Below are 14,568 nucleotides of genomic sequence, written 5' to 3'. Positions count from 1 at the left end.
AATATTTTTCTTAATTCACTCCATTTTTCCCCATATGTACAGTTCCTAAATTTATTTCTATAAAAAGCTTTTTTTTCTGCTCTAACGGCTGTGGTGGTATAGTTCCTAAGTTGCTTGTAATACTCCCACTTTGCAGGCAATTTACTTGTTTTGAAATCTTTTAGCGCTTTATCTCTTGTTTGTGAAGAAGTTTTATATTGTCTGTCAACCAAGGAGAGTTTCTCTATTTTCGCACTGTAAATGTTTTAACAGGAGCATGGGTATCAAACAATTTTTATTAGGTTGGTATTTAAAAATTTTACTTTGTCGTCAATAGATTGATAATCATATATAAGATGAAATGGAATGGCCTCTAGATCGGCCTGGAAGTTATCTAAGTTTATATTTTTTAGGTGATCGGAAAACGTAGAGTTAATAATGCCAGTTTTTAAAATATTAAGTTAAGAAAAAACTTTGAATATTAGAATTTGGAGGTCTATAAATTATTCCAAAAATATGCGGTTCACCATCAATATTAATTTTTAACCAAAGGCTTTCTAAAAATTCATACATTTCAGACAAAAGAATTTCATAACTTAATTTGAACAAAGGCAACAATACCGCCACCTCTATAATTTTGTCGATCATTTCTTATTAGTTGGTAATTAGGGATGCGTACAGCATCACTATCAATACCGCGAGTCAGCCATGACTCTGTAATTGCAATAAGGTTAAAATCCCCTGAACAGTATTCCGCAGAAAAATCATCAAAATGAGCCAACGGCGACCTACAGTTTATATGTGAAACCTTTACCAAGGACATAAATTAATGTATATATTAGAACCCAAGTAAATAAGTAAAAACAAAAATAAAAGAAAAAAAAAACTTAAATAGTGCGTTTGAAGAGATGTTATGGAAAAAAACTATATGTAACAAAGATTATAAAAAAGAAAAAAAAGGTAACTAAGAAATTTAGAAAGTTAGTTTGTCGCAAAGTTATCCAAGAACAAGAGTTCTGAGCAACCAAATAATTACGAAAATACGTGTCATTTTATTCACATGTATTAGTTCTTTTCACGCCTATTTTTTAGCCCCACTAAATTACGTTCAGAACTCACACGATGAACGGAACCATCACTTGCTTTGACATAAATGTTGCCATTTGACACCCACGCACATTTGTTAGAAAAAAGGTCCGTCGCTTGATTTAATAAAGTCAGCCGTGTCTTAGTCAGATCTTCTTTAATGAAAACACCAGTGTTTTTAAGCATTTTTCTATTTTTAAGTACCGCCGATCGAACATCATCACTTGAAAACCGCACAAGCACTGCTGGCGGTTTACGGCCAGGAATTCTTTGCGAAATTCTTTAATTCGGTGGTATTGATATATAAATTAAGTTTATTATTTAGCAGGGATAATACATTTTCTCGGATGTTTTCGTGTTGTTCAGCTTTTAAACCAATAATCCGAATATTGTTGCTGCGCATGATTTGTTCTTGATTCTCTATCTGGGACCGGAGTTGATTGTTTTCGTCCTGTAGCTGACGTAATCCAGTTTTTAGGGTTGATATTTCTTTGTTTTGGGATTCGAGCTGTTTTTCGAACTTTTCTCCTATTAATGCTGCTACTTTTTCTGCAACATCCGATAGAAATGTATCGTGAAAAACGCTAGAGATAATGGATTTTATCTCTCTTACGTCAGTTGTTGACAAACCCATATTTTGCCGGGAAGCGATGTTGGCTAAAAAACCAAGAAAACTGGCACAAGACAGAACACACACTACACAAAAACAGGTCAGTCGTCAAAAGAGGTTACTCTTTACCCCTAATATCACTTATGTTTTAAAAAAAAACCTTTAAAACCACTAATTAGGAGGATTTTTGAAGAGCGACAAACACCACGTCTTGTCTATTCAAGCGCCATCTTTCCACCTTCATATAGACCAGGAACATTGTTAATACAAGACAAAATGCATCTTTTTATTTTTTTTTTCAATACAATTATAAAAATTATTTCCAGTCTGCATTAGTCCATAATATCATTTGAATTTTACGTTACGTTACCTTCCTCATAGGTTTTTAGATTTTTTTTGAGAAAATTTATTATAGTACTGTATTTTTTACACCAAGAGATTTCAACGAAGAAAAAGTCCACCAAGGAGAATTCTCAATTCAAAATTAGGGTGTTTTTTCGGTGTCAGTTATGTCAAAATAAGATAAAAAATAAATATTTTAAATTAAAAAAAATACAGCGTCTTTTAAACATAAGAGGGTAAATTTTCGCCAAAAAAAAATTAGATTTGTCAAAAACTATGTTTATGGTTTTTTTATTTTGGATAAAAAACAAGATAATTATTTATATTTTTATATTTTAATTTTTCTCATACATTTTAAGGTTGTGTGAGAAAGGTGTAAATACAAGAGCGGTAAAACTTTTTATCATCTATAACTTTGCAATAATTTAAGTTTTTTAATACAAATAATAATAATAACAATTTGAAAATAAACCTTTTTTAGTTTATTCATTATTTAAAAAAATAATAATTATTTAAATTATTTTGAATAGTAAAGCCCGTAAATTATTATTAACTTTTTTTTTACCTTTAAATCATTTTCAATCTGGTCTACCAATATGAATTAAAATTGACTGTTTAATCAAACCTTGCATTTTTTTAAAAATAATAAATTATGTTATAATTATAAAATTATATTTTATTTTTTAATTTTTTGAATAAAACTACAGAATAAAACTTCTACAATAGTATTTTACATATATATTTTATTAGGTTGTCATTATTATGCAATAAAAATTTATAAAATGCATGTTTATAAAAAAAAGGTATTATATACATTAAAGTAATAGTTTCATTACCACAAGAACTTAAGATTTTCTTTTTTCAATCGCATTAACAATCAGAGGCATCCACGCATAAAAAATCGCAAACCAAAACACCACCGCAACCAAAAATAAATACAACGCGTAACAGCAATACAAGTCGGCGCGGCTTCTATCTCCCCGTCCAATAGTGACCTCGTTGTTATTGTTATCGTCTGCTTCAGAAGAATCGGGTAGAGTAAGCAATCTGCGTCTTTCTTGCATCTTTTTAGCTCGCCTCATCCTTTCCATGCGCATATCTATTAGAGAATCCGCGGTGTGTTCCAAAGAGTTTATCAATGGAGAGGCTCTGGATTGCGAGGGCTCGTTTAGGGTGTCGATGCTATTTAAGAATAGGGGCGTTTCTTCCATGGGTGCTTCGAAGTTGTCGATGTCTGTTACCCCCGAGTCGGGTCTGGCTTGTTGGTTCTCTTCGCTGGAGTCTAGAATTGATTTATCAATGAATTAGCTGTGATTTATCTGTTTATAAATAATGGTTTTATATAGGGTGTCCCATAAATAATGGTCAATAATTTCATAGCAGATTCCGTTAAGAAAATGTTAAATTTATTCACAAAATCCACTGTAGATTTTTAGAAGAAGAAGTTTTAACATAAGCAAAGAAATTTCTAATAACCGTCTTTTCTGTTCAGTATTGACCTGTCTGACGACGTTATCAATTTAAAGTTAATACTCAAACAACGCCGGTTCTTTCTGTGTTTTCGCGCAAACTTTCTACAATTGTGACAAGTTTTGGTTGCTGGAAGCTTCTCTTCTCAGTATTTAGTGTTGGTTTAAGTTTTAATCTCTATTTTAAGAACGTATGTTTAGTGTTTATGTCTGGATGGCACATCTTTTTATGTCTTGGAGTCTCGATAGAAAATATTAGAATATTGAAAGGCTAGAATTAGGATTGCCGTGGAACTATGAGCAGTAACATCAATAAGTTAAATTAATATTATTATATGTGTTGATATAGAGCTGAAATTTACCTCTTTTGAAAATGCGTGTAAAGTTGACAACAGAGAATCGATGAATATGTTTGTAAACAAGACACCTCCCTTGCCCCTGTGCACATGTTGAACTCAAACAAAGTTGTTCTAACTAATTTAAGCCTTCCAATGTTCTAAGAAGGAATATGATCTAAATATACCCGGAAATTTTAAAGAACATATCTCCAGAACTATTTTATATTAACTGTGTTATGGATTATTCTTGATTCTTACATGCAAGTGATTAGTATCTATTTCTTTCTATTAAGTAATCCTACCTTAGTCTTAGTAGATTTATGTATTTTAGAAACGAGTTTAATTGTTGATAATAATAAATACATCGAAAAATATAAAGTATCTACATTTTGTAAGTATAAAAGTAATATAAAGAGAGTTAACAAAATAGTCTAGAAGAGTGCCAAAGTATAATATAAATTAAGTTATATAAGGGTGTAATGAAACATAAACATCGAACAACAAAATCATTGAAATTAAAGTCAACTATAGATAAAATGAAATGATCAAAGACCTTCCAGCTTCAAATTATTAAAAAAAAACTTCTTATAAATAAATGACACTATCTAAACATTAATAACAAATAAATAGAAAACCTTATATTGTACAAACAAAACAATGAAAACTTACCTTGCAACCCTTCCATTTCATCCTCCATATCCCCGAATAACTCCCGAATTTTCTTCTCAAGCATCAATTTGATTTGTCTGTGAATCTCTTTTCTTATATGTTTAGCCATTTGTCTTCTAATTAGAAGTTCTTCGTAACCCTCTTCGACCATGATAAAGCTGAATAATAATTGATTCTTTAAAAAAAATTCCTGACGGTTGCTGGGACTCGACTAAATATGAACAAGCCAAAGATGATAAATATAATAGGTAGACTTGCATACTTCTTCCACATAAAAACGATAAGACCATATTAATAATAGGTGATTAAAGAGCGTTTAAATTGGTTTTAAGAATTGCAATTTTTTATGGGCAATAGTCGGTGATAATGGTTTTATTAGCGAGAATAATAATTGTGATAGTAGAATATTTTGTCAAGTAGACAGGATATTCCTTTTATTACCCATCAAGCTATTTTTCCTTTATTGTTTTAGTTTTTATCAAACATTTTTTGATATCACAGGTTCACATATTTTATAAGACACGTGTTTCGTTTTTAATCAGCGGAGTTATTTACAACTAGACTGATTTTAACTAATTGTTTTCACATTTTGAAATTTCTTACATTTTTATACCCCCAGACTGACTCCTATATATTTTATAAAATTGTTTGGTAATTAGTGCATTTGATCTACCAGAGCTTTCAAAAACTTTTACCATCCCTAGTGGTAGAAGTAATACTGTTTTGTTACACAAGAGTACACTGATCACATTTTATATTTTTTATTAATTATAAAAGAGTGTACATTTAATTTCGTCACTACCATTTTTCTTGTACTCGCAGTTAGGAGAGCATGACCTGTTTGAGTGCTCAGAATCATAATTTAAATTTTGGTCTAAAGAACTTACTCACTTTTGACTCTTTTTGTAAACAAATTTCAACTTAATTTGTGTACATGAAAAAAATAAGTTTAACAAGCCCCCCCTTTCCTCTGTCGTGGTGATTATTAACGTTTTACGCATTAAAGTAAAATGTAAAAAGAAAATAATACACTGTTCTTGTCATACCTTAAATTGTGGTAAAAGGAGATGCTTGTAAAATGACTAAAAATATATAGATAAATAAAGACTAAAAATTTATCGTATATTAGTAATTTTTCGTATATTTCGTTGATTATGTAAATTATTTCCTTGTTATAATGATCAAAACATGTGCAGTTTGCTCGAAACACTATTTTTCTAAACTACTCTAGAAAACTACTCTGGAATGTTACTCTTGAATTAGGTGGATGTCAATAGACTTGTTGGAATAATTTATGGTTCCTTCTTTTGAAGTTGTAAATTAAACTTTTCTAACGAGTAAAAGTGATTATTGCATTACCAATCAGAATAGGTTAATAATACAGAAAATATTTAATACGGACAAGAGTGTCCTATTTATTAAAAAGTACTGGTTTAGGTATGCATTACATTATCCTAACATAAATTGTAACAACTTAAGACAGTTTAAAATATAAGAAGTTTTTTACGTTATCACCTTTAATCTTTTATACAAATGTACTGCATGAACATTGTAATAGAATACATATTAAAAACACATAAAAAATTACAAAATTTAATGAGTACCCAAGCAACACATCGTTAAATATATATTTATTCAAGGATTTTTTAGTAAATTTTTGGTTTTGGTATTCTGTTTACAGAAGGGAGAAAATTTCAGCATTTAAAAACATTAACACGGGATATACATATCTAGTTTTTAAACTCGATTACTACACGTCAAATGTTTAATAAAATTCTTCGCAAAAATCACTGTTTTTCGTCCATATTATCCAATCTACTAACGCTGTTTTTAACCTCCTCAGACCCAAGGTGAAATGAAAACAAAAATGTTGGGCCCAAAAAACAAAAAAATATCAAAAAAATATATATATTTTTTTGTTTTTTACGGTTAAAGTAAGGTATCATATTTGATACCTTGGGTTTAAATAAATACAAAAAAAGTTTCAAAAAAAAACTTTATTGGTGAAAAAGAGCAAAACAGTTTCGCTCAACGGAGCAGCAAAGATATACGTCACATGAGGCACACTTAGCAAATGTCAATTTACCACATTTCGGATATCGACATTTTGATCAGGATTTCTGGTCGTGTTTGGTAAATACTGGTAGATGAGTGTTTTCCTGTTTCCTCTCTCTTCTATCTGGAATAGGCTGAATTTTCCTTTGTTTCCGGGGCGTTACCTGCTCTTCATCAGAATCACTTTGCTCGCAATCTGCTTGAGGAATATCAGCGTAAACGAGAGTTTTGGCAATTGATAATTTGAAGTCAAGGTAATCTAAGATTTTTTTTCTCCGCAAGCCTTCTGCAATAGCATTTTGTCGGTATTCCAGCCAAGAGGCAGCTACGGCAAAATCCAAAAAATGATAAATTGTACGTACTGTCCACTTTTTGGTACGTCCACGCATTGCATACTTTCCAATGACCCTATCTAATAAATCGACGCCTCCCATATTCTCATTGTGATCGGCAACTATTGCGGGTTGATTAATTCTAATGTATTTATTTTCGGTCTTTGACCACCTTTTGCAACTACCCAGGGGTTCAATACCAGAGCAGGAGGAAGCAAAATGCACTGGTTTCGAATCAAACCATTTAGTCAGAATAATTTTTCCATCTCCTCTCTTGAGTGAGTCATGTGATCCACGACCCAATTTTTTTAATTGATTATCAGTTTGCGGAATTGCGTTTTTGGGAATTCTAGAAGCCATTATTATACCAGCCAAGGTTATTTGTCTTGACAAAAGAACATCAATCAAAGATATTGAAGTAAAATAACGGTCAGTATACACTGATACTCCTATCGGCAAAGTTTCGGTCAGCTTCAGCACCATTCTGCCAACTACGTCTAGTTTTTCTGGTGTTTTAAATAGCGATGATTTGACAGATGATCCTTTTTCTTCATAGAGGTAAAAGTCCAACGGAATTCCCTTCGGTGTTGTCATGACGAAATTTTTTAATCCCACTGGATTTGGCTTACCCCTAACAAATTGTCGCATTTTTACTTGGCCATGAAAAGGAATCATTTGTTCATCTATTGACACTGTTTTCGTTCGTTCATTTAAACGGCATCGTCTTTGCACCATGTCCAACAAAGGCCTTACTTTCCAGAATCTATCCATTATTTTTTCTTCATTGGTAACCCTCTGATCTTCTACAAGTTTTACCCGTGATCGCAATATAAAGTACCGATTTCTTGAAATTGTGTCTGAAACAGTGGGTACTCTTGTACTTCGCGCCCAGTAAATCCTTATTCTCGGTAGACCAAAGGCCATTCAACAAGGCAAATAATTAAAAAAACCCAAAATATGATTTTATATTTGACACACAAATTCCTAGCAATTCATTTATTTTTGTAGTCTTAGAGACCCAAGATATCACTGGTGATACCTTTACTAAGTCTACCATTTGCGGCACGATTAGATTACTAAGACATAATTTTTTTATTACACATGTTCTATGTGCTACCTGCCGTCAATATATAACAATAAAAAAGCAAGAACAATATTACTTACTCTTATTATGGTCAAAAGGCATAATGATGCAACGTGCACTTGCAAATGTAAACAAAAGTACAAATGTAAACAAATCATATATGATACCTGGGGTCTGACGAGGTTATACTAAATATTTAGATATACAGTTGTATCAAATGTAGATAAACAGTGTTATTAAATTAAATATTGCATATATATTTATTGCAAAAACATTGTTTTTCATCAACACAACCCTTACCCCCCCACTCACGCCAAACATTTGTCCAGTAAGAAATTCTTTTGAAAAATCACTGTTTTTCGTCCATAATATCCAGTCTAATAGCACTGTTTTTGTATTCAATATTCATTAATATTAATATATCAAATTTAAATAAACAAACTGTGTTATTAGATTGGATATTAACGATGAAACCAGCTGTTATTCATACGTATTATTTTAAATAACAATGATTTTCTAAAATAATTTCTTACTGGTTGTAGTTGTGTGGAGTGGGTGGGGGGGGAGGGGGGAAACTAATTGCCTGAAAGAAAAATGCTTTTTAATAAAATGATGGTGATAAAAAAATCTGTAATTTTTATATCTATACTTTTCTCATATAAATTTAATGTTTTCGAGTAAAACGTGAAAAACCCCTATTTTATTTCTCTAAAGCAATTATTGCAGTAGTTGTGCCATTTTTTAAATAAAAAATAAACGTTTATTGAACTATCGTGTGTTGCTTGGGTACTTTGTGGATTGATTTCATGTTGTTTCTAGTTTTTAAATAAATTTTAATATTTACTCGAAAAATCATTGGAATAATTTCATTGCTATAAGAATCCAGTTTTTTGTCCTTATCAAGTGCACAACTACTGTGATCTTTATCAAACTAATTAAAAACCATTATTTTCAGCATCATCAGTTAATAACCTCATTCAGTATATTTCTTGTAAAGTTTTAGTTATTTCAAAGATCTTAATATAAGTGACTTTAAGATAAAATGAAAAAGACATAGTCTCACCACACCAAGGCTTTAATTTATATGTATATCACTAAAGTGACATAAACTCAAGCCCTGGTGTGTATTACTTGTACTAATTTTTAACATTTTATCCCCCTGATGATGGACACTGCTGTGTCCGAAACATGTTGAGAATTTTAAGCTATAACTAGAATAAACGAGCGGAAGACTGTGTTTTTATCATTTTATCTTAACATACAACTCCACTACAAGTATTTCTTTAATATATGTGACTTATGTGACAGGCAAAAGAAGTGAAGGTCTTAGTATTCTCGGCAGTAATTAGCTAGTCTATTCAACTTGTTTAAAGTTCACTAATTATGTCAAAACTTTACCCCTTTTTAGGTTTTGAACATAAGGGAGTACCTTTACCAACCCCACCGCCAGAAGTACTAAAATTAGGGAAAAAATGTACCGAGCACGTGTATTTGGTATTATTCTTCGATGTCAAGAGGACTTGGCAGTGGTTACCCGCCGATAAACTCGAGCTGATGGGCGTTGATAATGAAAAAGATGAAGCCAAGGTAAAAAATATATAAAAAATGTATCATCAATTTGTGATAATTCTTTTTCTTTAGGCAAATGAGCCAAGAAAACAGTCAGACAGAAAAGCGGTTAGAAAAGCATATGAAAATGCCCTTAACTACATTCAGCAAATAGCTGAAGCTACCGAAGCTGAATTAAAGTTGGAATTGCAAACTAAAAGCTGATCTCCTTGTGCGTTTTAATATTGAACAGGTATTCATAGTGATTAGTTCAAATTGTGCGTATAAATTATTTTTCAACAAATTAAGGTTATTTAGAAGATTTTTTTCAACGGTAAATAAAAAATTGTGTCCTATAAAAATATAAGATAATAATCGATATAAATACAAAGAAACCATACAAGTTAGAATAAAATGATAAGATAATTCTGCGTGTCTCTATTTAAAGATTGCCGTTTTGTATTTCTTGATAATAATATAATATATTCAGCAGATAATACATTCATACATTATAAAATAACAACTACTTAACTGCTTAAAATACCCGAAGACAAAAATACTAATAACAGTAGTTACGGAAAAATATAAAAATATTAAAAACATATGTACATAATTATAAAAAACATTTACAAAAGGATACAAATACAAAGTTAATATAGAAGAAATACACCCATTAAAAAGTTACTTTTCGAGATTTAGCAGTCGCAAATGATTTAATAATTTCCTTTAAATCTATAGAGCGAGCAACTTTATTTTCAATGGACAGCACTGCCAAAGAAGATAATCGATTTTGATTCATCGAATTCCTTAAATATGTTTTGATTCATTTTAATTATGAGAACGATCGTTCTGCCGATGCAACCGTTACAGGAATTGTCAGATATAGGAAGCGTAATGTTATTATTTCAGTAAAGCTACTACTAGACGAATAATTGTCAACCAGGATAAATTTAAGCAAATCTTTAACTGACCTAATATTTTTAAGTTCTTCAGAAAAACATGTTCGAAATGCTAATAATTAATTGGAAAGTATATCTGATATATCATCTTGATATATTTCATGAATATTTTCAGCCATTTGGTATATTACTGTGTCACTAGAATTTAATAGAACTTCTGTATCCAAAATATTGAAGTTAGTAGATATTTGTTGTAAACCAACTGTTCTACATTGTAACTGACTAATAATAATGTCCAGCGTTTTATAAAAAACTTGAACTCTAAAGATATCTTCCGCAGTTTGAAAAACAAAGTCATTTGCAGATTCATCAAAAAAACGTCTACGTTTGGAAATTCGTTTTTGGCCAAACTCTGGACTTATACCCCATTTACTCGCCGTGGCTTGAGCTTCTTCTTTTACATTTAGAAACTCATTTCGAAGATTAGATATGTCATTTGTAACGTTTTTTAGGAGTTTATTCGATTCATTTTCTAAAAGTTTTGATGCTGCGTCTATGCTATTTAAAATTCTAGATTGCAAAATAATTAGAAATACTATTTCAAAGTTTTGCAATGTAGTTTTATATCCTTTAGAGTCGTCAATTTCAGTTTTATTATTTGATGTTAAAATAATTTTTGACAAGGCCTTAAGAGCATCAAGATACCTAAATCTTAAGGCTTTTATAGCATTATTTCGTGAAGACCAACGGGTTGCTGATAGTTTTTTAAGCTTTATATTCGACTCGCTCTTACATGACTCAAGCAACGCTCATCTTTTAATACTATGGGCAAAAAAAACATACAAGCTTTGCACTAAATCAAAAAAAGTTTTTCTACATTATTTACAGAATTGTTCAAAACCAAATTAAGATTATGCCCAACACAGTGTACAAAAGGAGCATTTTTCGCCACTTTTAAAATTCTAGATTGAACCCCATTATATATACCGCTCATATTTGCGGCACCATCGTAACCTTGACCACGCAATTTCTTTAAGTTGCTAATTTCATTAATTGCATTTATAATTTCATTGGTAAGATTTTCCGATGTCTGATTTGAATTGGAATAAAACCCATAAATGACTCTTTAATAACAATATCTACTAACTTCTTATTTTGATCATATTCAACAGAAACATATCAAAAAATAAGACTAAGCTGATCAATTTTAGATATATCCTGGGTAGTATCTATAATTATTGAAAAAAAAAGGAGCCGACTCTATAGATTTTTTTATTTCATTTTTAACAGCTTTTCCTAATATATTTATTATTTCATTTTGTATTTACGGACTTAAATAAGTAGTTGACATTTTCGAATGGTTCTCTAATAAATTTTTTAAAACTTGATCATACTTAGAAAGTAACTTTATAATGGACAAAAACACTCCTGGATTGCTTGAATTTAAGTTTTCATTTGTACCTCGAAATGGCATATTTGTTGTCGCTAAAGTAAGAGTTACATCAATAATTCGCTCTAGTATTTGCCTCGATTTATTAATCTCCTGACGAAACAAATCTTCTTGGGCTTTGTCTATTGTTTTATTATTTTTTCATTTATCAAAAATAGCACAACAATTATTATGCTCATCATTGGCTTCGTGTCTCTTTATGATACGGTTTAAGTGATTCCAGTCACTAAAACAATAAATCAATTGATCGGGTTTTTGTAAGTTACAGAATAACCAACATGGTTGACAGTAACATTTATTTAGTTTCAGTGAATAACATAGCCACCATCTTTCTGTTTTAATGCCAGATTTAGATATTTCTGAATAATAAAATGAGGAAAAACTTCTATTGTTTGCATCTTTGGAAAATGGTCCTCGTGGACGACAAGGTTCGTTATCAATAATAAATCTTTTCTCTTGGATTGATAAGCTTCGCCAAAATTAGCTTTGTCCATAGGAAAATTTACCTATAAATATTATTTTTTATTCCTAGTTTTAGCTCTAACGCTAAAACTATTCTAGAATAAAGAGATGTGGAACGGAACAAATGAATATGGAACAGCGAGCGAATAAAAAAATTTAATACAAATTACAAAAAAAAAAAAATAATTTATTCGTGATCTAATTTTAATATAGGTTTTTTACAATCTGATCATAAAATGCGATTTTAATAAAAACAGAAATATTTTATTTAAAACCTACGGTACGTTAGTGTTACAGATCCATTTATCAGATTATGCACCTACTTACATTAATATCTGGTTCATCAGTGATAAGTATCTCTGATTCGAGTTTATCTTTATTAGTTGAGCATTCAGTTAGGTCGGAAATTTCGGTATTTGCCTAAGTTCAATTTCAGGTTCAGGAATATTTTCACCTAAAAAAAAATTAAAATAAACGATTATGTTATGATTGTTATACCACATAACATTCATAATAGGCATAACCATTGATTTTAATTTCTTTTTTTACGGGTACACTGTTATAATAATTATTATATGTATGTATGGTCTGCATCGAGACCGTCGAAAGTCTATCGCCGTCGTTAGATCGTCGCACAGTAAACAGAGAAGAATAGTAAAGGCTAGAAAAGATTTGCTTCGGCTGCGGATAGGCATATCGATGTAAGAATTTTAGCTGAGTCTTGGATTTGTATGTTTTTTATGTGGTTTGTTAGATTATATAAGTTCACAATATATTATTGAGTTTTAGTTTAAATTTACATCCTTTGTTTATTTATTTATTATTATGTTTATTAGCTGGCTACGGGCCCTTGAGAGTGGCGGGCCTGGTTCCACCGAACTCGTGGAACCATTGTAGCTACGACGCTGTCCTGTCTATCCAATTTAATTAATTAAAATAAAAACAATTTTTAAGAAAATCATATATAAACAAAAGTGATTCAAAAATTAACAATAAAATATAATTAAATTAAATTAGGGGAAAGAAAGGGAAAAAAATTAAGGAAGACAAAGAAACAGTACTATGTGTATCATACTAACCAAGTGACGTTATCATCTAACAACCAGTCGTGGATTCTCTTTAATTCGTAATTAATGTTTTAATATTGATTAATGTTGTTGTTTTAAAGGAGTGGATTCTAAGCCAATCTAGAGAGTATATTTAATATAAAAATAAGGAGATGTATACATGTTCTTACAAAATTGCAAGTGGTAGTATAAATAAACCCTAATTTATTACTATTGATTTCTGATTTAGATGCAAAACCCTATTTTGACACTATATCACTACCAACTTGGCTGTTATACTTCCAAGACTTCATGCATCAATTATTTATTGTATAATGATTTTTATGATATTTAAATGTATTTTAGCACTACTTAGGAGTAAAAACTCGAATAGCATAACTCCGTAGAAGATCCATTAAGAATATACAAAACATAATAGGTCCGCAATATGCCCTGAGGAACTCTTGAAGGAACTTCAGTTTCCTCAGAAGTCAATCTTCTCTGACTTGTCATTAGATAAGGAAGCATTCTTTGATATATCGTCATTAGTATGATTATTTTCAAAAGGAACAACCACGCTTTTATGTGTTTTAGTTTTAACACATTTTCATTCAAAACGATTTTAAGTTCATTAATTGCAATTTGATAATCAGGGGAAGAAAAGAATAGTAAAGGTGTGCCTATCTACTGGATATATTGACAAAATTTTAGATATTGAAAAACAAGATGTATGAATTCTAAATAAACATGGACCCAATCGTCCGTATTTACTATAACTTATTTTGAATTAAATTTATTCCCTTTTTAAAAAGTAGATGTTCAATAATAATTCCATCACTCTTGATACTTGGACCGAATATAATAAAATACAGACAACTGAATGGCTGTTTAACATTTTAAAAAAACTTACTTTTATTGGTATCATAAACTTCCATCTATGAAAATGCTTATTAACCGATCGGGAAACATCATATTCAACTTGAAATTTACCAGATTTTGAATTTTTTTATTTAAAAAAATATGAGTTATTTATATTGGTATAAATATGACAAAATAGTCGTCCTAAAAACTTTTTTACCATACAAAATCTCACTACACACTTTTCACGGGTATACGCATATCGTGCTACCGTTTTAATAATATATAATTTGCATTGCAAATTACAAATTTACCTATTAACGACTGCTTTTTTATTTTCA

General features: G+C 30.4%; 2 protein-coding genes across 3 annotated transcripts in view; one reads left to right on the top strand and one right to left on the bottom strand.

Moving 5' to 3' along the window:
* LOC126750674 (peregrin) overlaps nucleotides 1–14,568 on the top strand; it is a 93,761-nt gene that overhangs the window by 79,072 nt on the left and 121 nt on the right. The window contains exons 20-21 of one of the 2 annotated variants that reach the window (XM_050460347.1): nucleotides 9,373–9,551; nucleotides 9,606–9,744. In XM_050460347.1, the coding sequence (XP_050316304.1) occupies nucleotides 9,373–9,551; nucleotides 9,606–9,737 (311 nt within the window). In that variant the 3' untranslated portion in view covers nucleotides 9,738–9,744. Of the gene's footprint in view, nucleotides 1–9,372; nucleotides 9,552–9,605; nucleotides 9,766–14,568 lie in introns of both variants that reach the window. The other variant, XM_050460346.1, reaches the window with a different exon arrangement.
* Nucleotides 2,824–14,481, bottom strand: LOC126750680 (uncharacterized). The gene is made up of 3 exons (XM_050460359.1): nucleotides 14,280–14,481; nucleotides 4,494–4,651; nucleotides 2,824–3,299 (listed from the first exon to the last, which is right to left on the bottom strand). The coding sequence occupies exons 2-3, from the start codon at nucleotides 4,642–4,644 to the stop codon at nucleotides 2,863–2,865; spliced, it is 588 nt and encodes a 195-aa protein (XP_050316316.1). The 5' UTR covers nucleotides 4,645–4,651; nucleotides 14,280–14,481; the 3' UTR covers nucleotides 2,824–2,862.

This window comes from Anthonomus grandis, chromosome 2 (assembly GCF_022605725.1).
Source record: "Anthonomus grandis grandis chromosome 2, icAntGran1.3, whole genome shotgun sequence".
Classification (NCBI taxonomy): domain Eukaryota; kingdom Metazoa; phylum Arthropoda; class Insecta; order Coleoptera; family Curculionidae; genus Anthonomus; species Anthonomus grandis.
Note: the sequence above shows the minus strand (reverse complement) of the source record. Positions and strands in the feature narration are given on the sequence as shown.

What these genes read in the sequence shown, in the direction of transcription:
- LOC126750680 (XM_050460359.1), bottom strand. Translation starts at nt 4,644, where the DNA reads ATGGTCGAAGAGGGTTACGAAGAACTTCTAATTAGAAGACAAATGGCT. An exon ending in TGAAATGGAAGGGTTGCAAG is followed by an intron (nt 3,300 to 4,493) that starts GTAAGTTTTCAT and finishes AATCAATTCTAG; the next exon opens with ACTCCAGCGAAGAGAACCAA.